The sequence below is a fragment of the Cetorhinus maximus genome, chromosome 9 (assembly GCF_964194155.1).
Source record: "Cetorhinus maximus chromosome 9, sCetMax3.hap1.1, whole genome shotgun sequence".
In the NCBI taxonomy this organism is placed as follows: Eukaryota; Metazoa; Chordata; class Chondrichthyes; order Lamniformes; family Cetorhinidae; genus Cetorhinus; species Cetorhinus maximus.
Genome location: NC_135887.1, coordinates 88507879 through 88522975, shown reverse-complemented (window position 1 = coordinate 88522975; position 15097 = coordinate 88507879). Strand labels below are relative to the sequence as shown.

At 43.1% G+C, this 15097-nt stretch overlaps 1 protein-coding gene across 6 annotated transcripts in view; it reads left to right on the top strand.

The window, feature by feature from the left end:
- The first annotated feature begins 2256 nt into the window (after positions 1 to 2256).
- spty2d1 (SPT2 chromatin protein domain containing 1) overlaps positions 2257 to 15097 on the top strand; it is a 31940-nt gene continuing 19099 nt past the window's right edge. For 3 of the 6 annotated variants that reach the window (XM_078549071.1, XM_078549069.1, XM_078549068.1), the window contains exon 1: positions 2257 to 2402. In XM_078549071.1, coding sequence (XP_078405197.1) covers positions 2343 to 2402 — 60 coding nt within the window. In that variant the 5' untranslated portion in view covers positions 2257 to 2342. Of the gene's footprint in view, positions 2403 to 11211; positions 11482 to 15097 lie in introns of all 6 variants that reach the window. The other 3 variants (XM_078549074.1, XM_078549072.1, XM_078549073.1) reach the window with 2 other exon arrangements.

Sequence of the window (15097 nt, the reverse complement as noted above, 5' to 3'; positions counted from 1 at the left end):
GACAAAGAATAGACATACTAGGTGTTTCTCTTGAAGTAAATAATTCTGAACTGCCATTTCAAAAGATGTCCTTGGTGCTGCAGTTCCTGTGTAAGTCAACCCAATGGAAGAACCTCCAGTTGTAGAGTTGTGTTGCTCTATCCAAATCCGAAACCTCCTCAAAGCCTAAATTTATGGTGGCATGAACTCTATCTAATGGTATAGAATATGGGTTAAGATGTTTTTAAAATTAAGAGAGTAAAACTAAATTAAAGGGGGAGGAATGTAATAATTGTAAGTTAAATCATTTCTTACTGTTATGAGGATCATGTGACTATGTAGACGAATCAGCCCTAAGCACGGGGAATCTTAGTGATGGAGCTTTTAAGCCTTGGTCTTGGAACAAGCATTTACCTCATCTGGAGTTTGTAAATAAAGTTTACTGTTTCTTACAAGAAACTAGCCCTGCATTCCAAGTTTATTACAGCATCACAGAATTGTTACAGCACAGAAGGAGGCCATTTGACTCATCATGTCTACTTCAGCTCTCCATAGGAGCAGTTAAGAAAGACACAGGTGCAGAGTTTTGGATGACCTCAAGTTTAAGGGTGATAAAACATGGGAGACCAGCCATGTGTGAATTGGAATAGTCACTTTTATAGGTAATGAAGGCATGGGTGATGTTTCAATAGCAGATGGACTGAGACAGGGTCGAAAACAAGTGATGTAATGGAGGTGGAAATAGCCGTCTTCGCTAGTATAAATATGAGGTCAGAAGCTCACCTTGCGGTCAAATGTGCACCAAGGTTGTGAACAGACCGGCTTAATCTCAGGCTGTTGCCAGGAATATGTGTGCATTGGTTGTTCAGACAGGGATACCCCTGCAATGTGTGCACTGTTGAGTAAGTCAGGGGTATATCTGTACTGAAACAAAAATTGCTGGAAAAACTCAGCAGGTCTGACAGCATCTGTGGAGAGGAAGACAGAGTTAACGTTTCGAGTCCGAATGACTCTTCATCAGAACTAAAGAGAGATAGAAATGTGGTGAAATATCAGCTGTTTAAGGGGTGTGGGACAGGTGGAGCTGGATAGAGGGCCAGTGATAGGTGGAGACAAAGGAGAGATTGCCAAAGATGTCATAAACATAAGGTCGAAGGGGTGTTGACGGTGGTGATATTAGCTAAAGGATGTGCTAATGGCGACATTAAGGGTAGAAAGCAGGATGAGCAAGTGATGGATGGCCCTAGTGGGGGTTGGGTGGGGGGAAGGGATCGAAATAGGCTAAAAGGTGGAGATAAAACAACGGATGGAAATAAATTTTTAAAATAATAATAAAAATAGGTTGGAAAAGAAAAAAAAATATATAAAAATATATAATAATTATTAGAAAAAAAGGGGATCAAAAAGGGGGTGAGGATGGAGGAGAGAGTTCATGATCTGAAGTTGAATTTCTATTATTATTTTTAAAATTTATTTCCATCCATTGTTTTATACCCCACCCTGGCTATCCGTCACTTGCTCATCCTGCTTTCTACCCTTAATGTCACCATTAGCACATCCTTTAGCTAATATCACCACTGTCAACATCCCTTTGATCTTTTGTTTATGACATCTTTGGCAATCTCTCTTTTGTCTCCACCTATCACTGGCTCTCTATCCAGTTCCACCTGTCCCACCCCCCTTAAACAGCTTATACTTCACCACATTTCTATTTCTCTTTAGTTCTGATGAAGAGTCATTCGGACTTGAAATGTTAACTCTGTCTTCCTCTCCACAGGTGCTGTCTGACCTGCTGAGCTTTTCCAGCAATTTTTGTTTTTGTTTCAGATTTCCAGCATCTGCAGTATTTTGCTTTTGTCTTGCATATATCTGTAGTGTGTGTGTATTGGTTTTGGAGCCAGGAATACTCCTGTAATGTGTGTGCATTCGATTGGTTTTTGAGTTAGAAATAGTCCTGTAATGCGTTTGTATTGGTTGTTGAGTTCAAGATACCCCAGTAACGTGCGTTATTCAGTCTGGGATACCCCTATAATGTGTGTGTATGGAGGTATTGGAGGGACAGGTCCATAATGTGTGTGCAGTCGTTGTTGAGTTAAAAATCCTCTTATTGTCTGTTCATTGGTTGTTGAGTCAGGGATATCGCCATAATGTGCGCGCACTGCTTGCTGAATCAGGGTATTGCCTACATTTCGCTCACGCTCTTCGCGGAACACGGCAAGAGTGATGTCACAGACTGGAACCTACTTCCGACCACGTGACAGCCCCAGCGGCCGGAAGTGCTGCTCAGCGATACGGAAGTGACGATATTGTCTGCCGAAGGCTACGTTGGATCTGGAACCTCCGTTCCCGGAGAGCTCGGAGTCATGGACTTCAGCAGCATTCTCAACAAAGCAACCGAGAACCGGGTGGATGCCCAGCGCACGGTGAGTAACAGCCGCAAACCCTTTAAATACCCCAGCACCCAGAGTCAGGCCCGGGGAACCCTTTAAATACCCCAGCACCCAGAGTCAGGCCCGGGGAACCCTTTAAATACCCCAGCACCCAGAGTCAGGCCCGGGGAACCCTTTAAATACCCCAGCACCCAGAGTCAGGCCCGGGGAACCCTTTAAATACCCCAGCACCCAGAGTCGGGCCCGGGGAACCCTTTAAATACCCCAGCACCCAGAGTCAGGCCCGGGGAACCCTTTAAATACCCCAGCACCCAGAGTCAGGCCCGGGGAACCCTTTAAATACCCCAGCACCCAGAGTCAGGCCCGGGGAACCCTTTAAATACCCCAGCACCCAGAGTCAGGCCCGGGGAACCCTTTAAATACCCCAGCACCCAGAGTCAGGCCCGGGGAACCCTTTAAATACCCCAGCACCCAGAGTCAGGCCTGGGGAACCCTTTAAATACCCCAGCACCCAGAGTCAGGCCCAGGGAATCCTTTAAATACCCCAGCACCCAGAGTCAGGCCTGGGAAACTCTTTAAATACCCCAGCACCCAGAGTCAGGCCCGGGGAACCCTTTAAATACCCCAGCACCCAGGGTCAGGCCTGGGGAACCCTTTAAATACTCCAGCACCCAGAGTCAGCCCTGGCAATTTATATTCTCATCAAAATAGCAATCCTTGACCCCCACCTTGCAATCTATTGGCCCATCTCCAACCTCCTTTTCCTCTCCAAAGTCCCTGTATGTGCTGTTACCTTCCAAATTGCTGCTTGTCTTTCCCAGAATTCCATGTTTGAACTCCTCTATCAAGTTTGCATCCTGCCGCAGTACTGAACTGGCTCTAATCCAAGTCTCAAGTGACCATCCTGTGCAAAGGAAACTTTCCTTCTTTATCCTTCTTAACTTGTCTGCAGCTTTTAGCACAACTGACCACATCACCCTCCTCAAACTCCTCTCCATTGTTGTCTAGCTGGGTGGAAGTGGTTCAGTTCTTATCTACCTATAGTCACAATATTACTCATGTCTTCTTTTCTCACTCCTGCGCCATCACCTCTGATGTCAACCCAAGGGCGAATCCTTGGTCTTTTCCTTTTCTCATTTACATGTTGCCCCTCAGCAACATTATCAGAAAGCACAACGTTAGTTTTCACATGTATGCTGACAACACCCAGCTCTACCTCATCACCACCCCTCTTGACAACTCCACTGTTGCTACGTTATTGGACTGTTTTTCTGATGTCCAGTTAAACATTGGGAAGACTGAAGCCATTGTTTTCGATCCCTGCTCCAAACTCTCATTTTCAAGCCATCTTTAATTCCATCCCTCTCCCTGTCAACTGTTTGAGACTAAACCAGTGTTTGCAACCCTGGTATCATACTTGACCCCAAGATGAACTTCTGACCACATATTCACTCTATCAATAAGACTGCTTATGTCCACCTTCTTAAATCATCCGACTTCGCCTTGTCTCAGCTCATCTGCTGCTTAATCCCTCAGTCGTGCCTCTGGTCGTGACTATGCCAATTCACTCTTGGTTAGTCTCACACATTGTACCTTTGTAAACTTGTAAAAATCTGCTGCCCATGTCTTAACAAGTACTAAATCCCGTTCAAATATCATCCCTGTGCTTGCTGACCTGCATTCGCTGCCTGTTAAAATTCTCCTTGTTTTCAAGTGGCTCCATGGTGCTGTCCCTCCCTATCTGTAGTTTCCTACAGTCCCACAAACGCTTTAAGAAATCGGCACCCCTTTAGTTATTGCATCTTGAGCATCCCTGATTTTATTCGCTTCACCATTGGCGGCTGTGCCATCAGCTGCCTAGGTCCTAAGTTCTGGAATTCCATCCCTACACTTCTCTGCCCCTCTGCCTCATTTTACTCCTTTAAGACATTCCTTAAAACCTAACTCTTTGACCAAGCTTTTGGCAGATGACCTAGTATCTCTTTATTTGGTTCGGTTACATATTTTGTTTTGTAATGCTCCTATGAAACGTCTTGGGATGTTTTATTATGTTAAAGGTGCTATTATAAGTATAACAGTTATTACACCCTTTAAATACTCCAATACCTAGAGACAGGCCAGGAGAGATTTACATTATTCCCTTAAAGTACCCCAGCATCTGATGAAACTCTGATACCCTTCAAGTACCCCATATATTCCCAGTGTGCGATATTGCATTAATGCCATTAAGTGCAGTTGAATAGCTAACTTGTATTGCACAAGTTATAATAGTTTGCATTTAACCTTTCGAATCCAGGCGAGGCAGATGGCTAGTAAGCCTGTGGGACCATAAACAGCCCTGTGAATCAAGCTTTTGCTGTCTGTGTGTAATACGTAATAAATCTGTTCTCTTCATTGAACTGGGTACAGGCGAATGACACACCAAATTGAACTTCAAGAGCTTGTTCCCAATAAAAACCATACAAATACATGACGTAAAGATAGCCATATAATCCAGAGTCACTCGGGTCAGTTAGGAGATAGAAACAAATACTCTAAATATTTTATATTAAAATATACTTAAATATTTATCTTTTTTGTAATTGATCATTTGTAACAACGTTTAAGGACTAGGCAAGGACAATTGGACAAAGAACACAAACATCTAACTGCATTTTGAGCCCAACTCATGCCTTTAATTCTACACAAAAACAGAATTACCTGGAAAAACTCAGCAGGTCTGGCAGCATCGGCGGAGAAGAAAAGAGTCGACGTTTCGAGTCCTCATGACCCTTCAGCAGAACTGAGTATAGTTAGGAGAGGGGTGAAATATAAGCTGGTTTAAGAGGAGGGGGGGAGAGGGGAGAGAGAGAGAAGTTGAGGGGGCGGGGGTGGTTGTAGGGACAAGCAGGCAGTGATAGGAGCAGATAATCAAAAGATGTCACAGACAAAAGGATCAAAGAGGTGTTGAAGGTGGTGATATTATCTAAGAAAATGTGCTAATTAAGAATGGATGGCAGGACACTCAAGGTACAGCTCTAGTGGGGATGGGGTGGAAAGACTGACAAGGTATTAGTTGTAGATTTAAAAATAATGGAAATAGGTGGGAAAAGAAAAATCTATATAAATTATTGAAAAAAACAAAAGGGAGGGGGAAGAAACGGGGTGGGGATGGGGGGAGGGAGTTTAAGATCTAAAGTTGTTGAATTCAATATTCAGCCCGGAAGGCTGTAAAGTCCCTAGTCGGAAGATGAGGTGCTGTTCCTCCAGTTTGCTTTGGGCTTCACTGGAACAATGCAGCAAGCCAAGGACAGACATGTGGGCAAGAGAGCAGGGTGGAGTGTTAAAATGGCAAGCGACAGGGAGGTTTGGGTCTTTCTTGCGGACAGACCGCAGGTGTTCTGCAAAATGGTCGCCCAGTTTGCGTTTGGTCTCTCCAATGTAGAGGAGACCGCATTGGGAGCAACGAATGCAGTAGACTAAGCTAGGGGAAATGCAAGTGAAATGCTGCATCACTTGAAAGGAGTGTTTGGGCCCTTGGACGGTGAGGAGAGAGGAAGTGAAGGGGCAGGTGTTGCATCTTCTGCGTGGGCATGGGGAGGTGCCATAGGTGGGGGTTGAGGAGTAGGGGGTGATGGAGGAGTGGACCAGGGTGTCACGGAGGGAATGATCCCTACGGAATGCCACCAGGGGGGGTGAAGGGAAGATGTGTTTGGTGGTGGCATCATGCTGGAGTTGGCGGAAATGGCGGAGGATGATCCTTTGAATGCGGAGGCTGGTGGGGTGATAAGTGAGGACAAGGGGGGCCCTATCATGTTTCTGGGAGGGAGGAGAAGGCGTTAGGGCGGATGCGCGGGAGATGGGCCGGACACGGTTGAGGGCCCTGTCAATGACCGTGGGTGGAAAACCTCGGTTAAGGAAGAAGGAGGACATGTCAGAGGAACTGTTTTTGAAGGTAGTGTCATCAGAACAGATGCGACGGAGGCGAAGGAACTGAGAGAATGGGATGGAGTCCTTGCAGGAAGCGAGGTGTGAGGAGCTGTAGTCGAGGTAGCTGTGGGAGTCGGTAGGCTTGTAATGGATATTGGTGGACAGTCTATCATCAGAAATTGAGACAGAGAGGTCAAGGAACGGAAGGGAAGTGTCAGAGATGGACCATGTGAAAATGATGGAGGGGTGGAGATTGGAAGCAAAATTAATACATTTTTCCAGGTCCAGACGAGAGCATGAAGCCGCACCGAAGTAATCATCGATGTACCGGAGAAAGAGTTGTGGGAGGGAGCCGGAGTAGGACTGGAACAAGGAATGTTCCACATACCCCATAAAGAGACAGGCACAGCTGGGGCCCATGCGGGTACCCATAGCCACACCTTTTATTTGGAGGAAGTGAGAGGAGTTAAAGGAGAAATTGTTCAGTGTGAGAACAAGTTCAGCCAGACGGAGGAGAGTAGTGGTGGATGGGGATTGTTGGGGCCTCTGTTCAAGGAAGAAGCTAAGGGCCCTCAGACCATCCTGGTGGGGGATGGAGGTGTTGAGGGATTGGACATCCATGGTGAAGAGGAAGCGGTTGGGGCCAGGGAACTGGAAATTGTTGATGTGACGTAAGGTGTCAGAGGAATCATGGATGTAGGTGGGAAGGGACTGGACAAGGGGAGAGAGAAGGGAGTCAAGATAACGAGAAATGAGTTCCGTATGGCAGGAACAGGCTGACACGATCGGTCTGCCGGGACAGTTCTGTTTGTGGATTTTGGGTAGGAGGTAGAAGCGGGCCGTCCGAGGTTGGGCGACTATCAGGTTGGAAGCTGTGGGAGGAAGATCTCTAGAGGAGATGAGGTCACTGACAGTCCTGGAAACAATGGCTTGATGTTCAGTGGTGGGGTCATGGTCCAGGGAGAGGTAGGAGGAAGTGTCTGCGAGTTGACGCTCAGCCTCCGTGAGGTAGAGGTCAGTGCGCCAGACAACAACAGCACCACCCTTGTCAGTGGGTTTGATGACAATGTTGGGGTTGGACCTGAGAGAACGGAGTGCAGTAAGTTCAAAGAGAGACAGATTAGAATGGGTGAGAGGAGCAGAGAAATTGAGACGGCTAATGTCACGCCGACAGTTCTCAATGAAAAGATCAAGAGAAGGTAAGAATCCAGAGGGAGGGGTCCAGGTGGAGGGAGAATATTGGAGGTGGGTAAAAGGATCCGTTGAACGGGGAGAGGACTCCTGCCCAAAGAAGTGAGCACGGAGATGAAGACGGCGGAAGAAGAGTTCAGCATCGTGCCGAGCCCGAAATTCATTGAGATGAGGGCGTAAGGGTATGAAACTAAGTCCTTTGCTGAGCACTGAACGTTCAGCATCGGAGAGGGGAAGGTCAGGGGGTATAGTGAATACGTGGCTGGGGCTGGGATTGGAAGATGGGGTGGGGACGGAGGGACAAGCAGGGGTGGAGGGTCCCAGATGGGTGTTGGTGTCGATGAGTTGTTGGAGCTTGCGTTCCTTAGCACTTGAGAGAAAGAGAAAAAGTTTCTTGTTGAGGCGTCGGATGAGACGAAGAATAAATCTATGTTGCCTGGCTGATTACTCCAAGTATTACTGAGTAGAGTGATTATTTCTAAAGTTTGAAATTGATTTTCACTTGTGTTTATGTATCTCGATTCTATCTGATATATTTTGAAGTGACGTAAATTTATCCTATCCATCCGTTTAATATTTTGATGCTTTAATAAGATTCCTTTTAAAACTTCCAGAAGTAAACCTTTCATCAGTAAAAGAAATTTAACTTTGCTGAACTTTACTATCCCCATTACTCTTGAGATTCCCCCTTTAATGCATAAACAGCAACAGTTTCTATTTCTGAAGTCCCCTTAGATATGTGGTGCTCAGAAATGAATGCAAATGTATTCCAGGTGTGGCCTGACCCCAGAGAATTTCAGATGGCAGAAAACATATTACAGCAAGTTGCCGGAGTTGCCCAGAATTTCAAAAATCCCTTTATATCAAAGGCTTTTCTCTGGGGATGCTGTGCGAGTTGTTTTCACGGAGACAATTCAAAAAAGGTTTTGTCTTGAAGTGGCCTTGCTTATGGCACTATCAGCAAAATGCAGTTTTAATGGCACATGATACTGATGTTAGTGGCACGTCTGTGGACTCTGTAAAATGTTTCCCACTCACTCCCTGCTAACACTTGCCAGGTTGATGAGATTTACAGCTATTACGGTGTTAAATTAATTTTCTAAAAGCTTTGTTTGATTGTAAAATAAGTCTTTGGTTTGATTGTACCATTTTTGCATGCAGTAGTTCTCAATGACACCACCAAGGAATGCTTGGAACAGGAAGTATAGATTAAAAGCTGCTATAATACTCAGGAGTGACAAATATGATTTGTCAAATCAGAACCTGCGTAAACTTGTGCGTTATGAATTGAGAAAACTAAGTTGTAGGCCCTGCCATTGATTTTGGGAAAAGTATATATATACTTTTACTGATATAAAGCAGGAATTGTTGATTAGATGATATCTTGATTTTTATGAAGTCTCAGGATTGTAAGAACAAGAAGAGTGACATAGGTAGGGGTGTCGCAGTTTGAAACTCCTAGGAATAGAAGACAGTGTGATGATGTAATATCAATATGATAAGGAGGTAGAATGGAAGTTAAACATGTAGAATAATGAACACGTAGCATGACAGAAAAGAAAGTTCAGAGGAATGTAATAGTATATGAAAATGGGGTGATGATTGATATTGAGGGAGACTAGAGGTAAGAATACAAGTTTGTGTCAGACAAGCTTTTTCTTGTATCCTGTCCAGGAATGAGAGGGCTGTTAGAGCCTTGCCAGTGATGAAGTATTGGATAAAATTTGACCTGAATTGTTAAGAATAGATATGATTGACCAAAAAAAATAAAGCCAAGGGCTCTGGAGGAAACTTTAACGATGATAAAGAATAGAAGTAGGCGGTAGTAGCTGTCAGACTTGAGAATTGAAAGAAATAGAATTGTCCCACCAAGTATGCAAGAGATAAGTCAGGCGCGGCCCTAAAAAGAATCAGCAATAATCTGGTAAATATTTCGACATATATATTATATATGTCACACACCATAAAGCTAGAATTGGGGTTCTAAAATGTATTGGGTTTTTTGTGCTCTTAGCTGGTTGCTTGGAATAACAAACTTCAGGGGTAAAATTGTACTCTATCATGTCTGGTAAGTCTGATCTGAAGATTGCTGCACAGCAAGCAAAACTTTAAAGCTGAACAACAGCATTTGGAAGTATCAATCTGCTGAGTAGGAACTGAGCCTAGGTGAGGTTCTCACTGTGACAGCTCCCTCCATCTACCTTTCTCTATTCACAGTTTGCGAAGTTGTTGATATGCCTTAGATGCTAGTCTTAGTTAGTGGGGAGCGATGTTAAATCGTGTTTGAGAAATGGTAATGAGTATTTCTTCTTTTATTTTTGTTGCTCGTAAAGTCATATTGCATCACAGCTAATTATAACAATGAGTGATTGGGTAGGACAGAGAGTTGCAGCTGTTTGCTTTGAGTTTGTTAATGTGTATCGGTGGTGGTTTTGAATGGAGAGATAAAGAAGCTGCATACACAGCACATTTTTCTTCAGAAATAGTGCAACAGCAAACAACTTTCAAACCCTGGAAATTTATTACTATCTAAAATATTCAAATTAGTTTTTTTTTGGTGGGCTGGGATTGGCTCTGAGTAGACTTTCTTGTGCTTCAATAGATGAGTATGACCCTGAAGAATCCAGTAACTTTGTAATTGCAATATGATTTTTTGTTAATGTGCTTTTTCATTATTAGTGATGCCTGGCGTTCGGAGGCAGATCTATTGTACTGGAGCAGCTATCTGCAATAAGGGATTATCTTTGTATAAGATTTTTGAATAATTTGAATTATAGCCACTGTTGTTGGTGGGCTAATTTACAAATCTGTTTCCACCAGGATTTTAGTAATGGACATGTGAAATTTTCATCTAACCACACCATAGGCTACTGATTTCAGTAAAGCAAATTTCCCTTATTATGAAGTATGTTTGTGCATTAAAATGTATGTGCTGAAGTGGAATTTTTCACAAAACATAAATGCCAACATGCCATATACATCCAATGATAATTAGTATGCTAAAGCAAATGTTACACTTGAGTGCACATACAGTGTAGTACTGAGGGACTACTGCACCGATGGGGTGCCATTTTTTGGATGAGCTGTTATTCCAAGCCCCTCTTTGCCCTCTTTAAACATTTCCCCACAACATAAGTGACTACACTCAAACACTTCATTGACTATAAAACACTTTGGGCACCCCAAGGTTGTGAAATGCCCTATATAAATGCAAGTTCTCTAAACCAACATATAAAGTGACTTTTCGCAAACCCTTATAGCTGAAGTGGGTTGTTCAGCCCACTTTGGTTCATACATTCAGCAAAAAAATTTCTCCTCCCACATTTCACAAGGAAAACTAGAGAACTAGGGTGCCTGGCAAGGGTGATCCACTATAAAACAGAATAATGGTGTTAGGCCTTGTCTAGAATACTGTGTCCAATTTTAGTCCCATGACATAGTGGATGATTTAGAAGCCTTGGAAATGGTGCATAGAAGGACCACTCAAATTATCCCCTGGTTTAAAAGCCTTTTATCTCACAGCTGTTTATAGGATCTAGCCTAAATTGATTGCTATATTTGCCTACAAAATATTTTTTGAGTTCTCTGCCCAAAGGCATATCCGAACCACAGTGCCAAGACCTCCACCGTGTGGTAGGGCAAGGAGGCATAGGATTGGGTCACCAGTCATATCAAGGAGTCTGCTTTGCTGTGGGAACATACACTTTTACATATGTGTTATATATTTACATATATATTATAGCATGAAGCTATGGATATCGATTGTAGAGGTTCCAATTTCTTTCCATCACATTTCATGGCTGACCAGAATCTCTCCTTTTACCACCTGCCATTGGCGTACGTTGGAAGGATTTGCAGGTTGATACTCAACCTGTTTAGCCACATTATGAACGTGTCTTCTTTGATCATCAAGTCCTGGAGTGGGACTTGAACCTGGAACTTCTGACTCAGAGGCAGGGCCACTACCTCTACACCACAAGGCCTTCTTCAAAACAGTTACTACACTTAAAAGGTATGATGTGCTTTTGTGCATCCTGAGGATGTGAAAGGTGCTATATAAATGCAAGTTCCTACTGTTTTCTGTCATTACAATTTCTCACAGTAAGAAAGCTCATTAATTTTTTGTAAGATTGTTTGTTCCAAATTTTAGGTAATTTTATACTTTGGGCTCTTATCCACTAGGAACTGTTGAAATTATCCAAATTGATTTTATAGGTCCATTGCAACATTCGAGGAAAAGAAAGCATTTCATCCCATCTTGTTCTGTTGTCTCTGGGAAGTGCACACTTCCTCCCAACTGTCCAGTCTTCTGCAACAAGCATTTGGCAAAGATGAAACCAAGTTTTTTATTTAGATGCTATCAAAGCAGTGCTGATGATATCTAAAAAGTTACAAAACAGTTGCATGATGGATCTTAAACGTCAGTTTCCTTTTCGCAGACCCCTAGATCTTTTTCTATGCCACATACAATTTCTTAAATGCAAAGGAAATGAGCTCCTAGCTAAACTTGAAGACCGCAGAGTTCACATCTTGGCTCTTATTTATTTTGTGCTTAGTGTGGGACTGGGAATAATGCACGGATTTCGTGCAGCTAGCCATAATCTCAGAGATAGCTTGCTAAATTTGGGAAGTTTTAAAAAAAAAAGAAAGTCGGGACCCTCCCAGCAGCTATCCTTAGCTATTCTGGTGTCGCTATCAGCTGTGTGAACCAGCAGCCCCAGCACTCACCAGTCATAATATAAAGCACTGTTAATGTTGGGTGTTATCAGCAACAGCAGTAGTTTATCTGCTGTCCTAACAGTACTACCTACTGTTAATGACAGCAGATAAACTAAAATTATAACACTGTAACACAATTCTGCACAACATGCTGGAGCTGGGGGATGTTGCTGGTATTTGATTTATACCACCGTTAAAATATGCAAATGAGTTCATTGCAGTGCCAGTGTCTGAAAGCACCATCTGTTTGTATTGCTATATAAACCAACAGACTTCTCAAAAATAGTATCTTTTGGTTCCAGGTGGAACCCCTGGGACTGTAACAAGGATTCCAACTATTCAAATTTGAAACGAGCTGTTTAAAACTTCAGAATGCTTGCACCAAAAAATGGGCAGCGGTAGGGACAGAGGGGTGGGTGGTGGTGATGAGAACAAGAGAAGGTCTGTGACATGGTGGAAAGCAGAGGAGATTAAGTGACAAAGGGGTTGCAAGACAAAATGAGATGGCAATGAGACAGATTAATAAATATAAGATTGGTCTAGATAAATGGATTTAGAAAGTGTGCTATTCTCCAAACAAATGCTAAGTTTTCATGTACTGTGCATACTGGAGTAATTGTCTTTTACTGAATCTCAAAACCCTTTCTCTCCCTTTTCAACTTATTTTTCCCTCTGTTTCCCTGACCCTCACCACCACCCCATTTCTCAAGTGGGATACCATAGCATTTGGCAGCCCTCAACCAGTACCTCATCCAAGCCACCGTTCTTTCTGTGAACTCGATGAATGAGTCATTGGCATACTATTTCCTCATGGAGGTCTTTGCAACCATCAAACTCAAACCACACATTTAGTTTTCAGCAGCAGTCACTTAGTAAACTCCAATTTTCCCTTGTCTCCCATCCACCCCAAAGTGAGGCAAATTGCGAGGTGAGCTGGTGTCACTGTAAACCACTAACTGAACCTGAGGCCTTGGGCTCTGTGGTACTGGTAGTGCCCTGCCTTTTCTCCCCATTTATTAATCATGGTTTTGCCACCCTCCTCATTCACATACAACAATTTAAATTGCTTTTGGGGTGCTCCTGGCCAAGAATGCTAACTAGATTGTTTTTAGACCATTGGCTTTCTGCAGTTAACCATAGAACCATAGAAAAGTTACAGCCCAGAAAGAGGCCATTCAGCTCATCTTGTCCATGCCAGCCCGAGGACACCCAGGCGCCCTTTCTAATCCCACCTTCCTGCACCCGGCCCATAGCCCTGCCGCTTACAGCAGTTAAGGTGCAGATCCAGGTACTTTTTAAGAGTTTAGAGTTTCTGCCTCTACCACCAACTCGGGCAGTGAATTAACCTTTCGGAGAATATAAGAATATCCATCTTATCTAGTAATTCTATTTGTTTTGTGCTTTCACTTCTTGCTTTCCCTTTCTTTCTCCTGACCCTCTTGTTGCCCAATAGTATGGCCAAATTGGGGAATGGCCACGTGCTTGTTCTTCTCAGTAATTGCTGTGTGATCTCTTCACTCGCTAGTCATGTCATTTATTATGTAGCCTCTTTGCATGCATCGAAGAGATTTTCATTCCTTTGTGCCTGCATTCTGGCAACAAAACATATCTTTGCTTGTCACAATGAGCAGTTGTCTCTTTATTCCACAGGGGAAAGACACACTCCTAATATGACAATTCACTAGTAGACCCATTTTGGATATACTTTAAAATGCAAAATCAGGCCCCTCAAGCCTGCTGCACCATTCAATACAATCATGACTGATCTTCCTCGATTCCACTTTCCTACTGCTCCCCATATCCCTTGATTTCCTGAGAACACAAGGATCTATCTGTCCCAGCCTTGAATACACTTAATAACGTAACATTCACAAACCTTGAAGGTAGAGAATTCCAAAGATTCATGAGTGAAGAAGTTTCTCCTCAATTCGACCTAAATAATGAACTGCTTGTCATGAGGCTGATCCCCATGTTCTAAATTCCTCAGCCAGGGGAAAGCAACCTCTTAGCGCCTACCCTGTCACGTCACTGCAGAATCTTGTATGTTTCAATGAGATCACCCCTCATTCTTATGAACTCCAGAGAGTATAGACCCACTTTACTCAGCCTCTCATCAAAAGACAACCCACTCATCTCGGGAACCAATCTAGTAAACTTTTGGTGTACTGACTCTAATGTAAGTATATCCTTCCTTAAATATGGAGACTAAAACTGCACACACTGCTCCAGGTTTGGCCTCACCAAAGGCCTATAGAATTGTAGCAAGACTTCCTTGTTCTTGTACTCTAGTTCCCTTGCAATAAAGATCAAAATGCCATTTGCCTTCCCAATTGTTGCACCTGCATGCTAATTTTATGTAATGTTAATTGTATGCAAGCTTTTAGAATTCAGAATTTAGAAAAGCATGATTTGATGAAGGAAAACCAACATGGGCTTATTAACGGCAAGTCATGTTTGACAAATATAGTATTTTTTGAGAAGTGGCTCTTTGCTAAAGTAAGAGAATACAGTAGATGTGCATATAGGTTTTCAGAGGATGTTTAAAAAGATACCTGAAAGGAGGCTCCTTTAAAAAAATTCAGACGTATAGAATGAAAGAAAATTTAACTGCATGAGTAACAAACAAGATAAAAAGGCTCAAAAGCAAAATACTGCAGATGCTAGAAATCTGAAGTAAAATCAGAAAATGCTGGAAATACTCAACAGGTCTGGCAGCGCCTGTGGAGAGAGAAACAGAGTTAATGTATTAGGTTGATGTTCTTCCTCTGGAGGTGGAAACATTATGCATGTAATGGGTTTTAAATAACTACAGGGGCAGGGAGAAGGTGGGGAGAGACTCAAAGGGAAGGGAGTGGAAGACAGGAGAGATTAAATGACAAAATTGATGATGGTGCAAGGCTAAAGGAAAT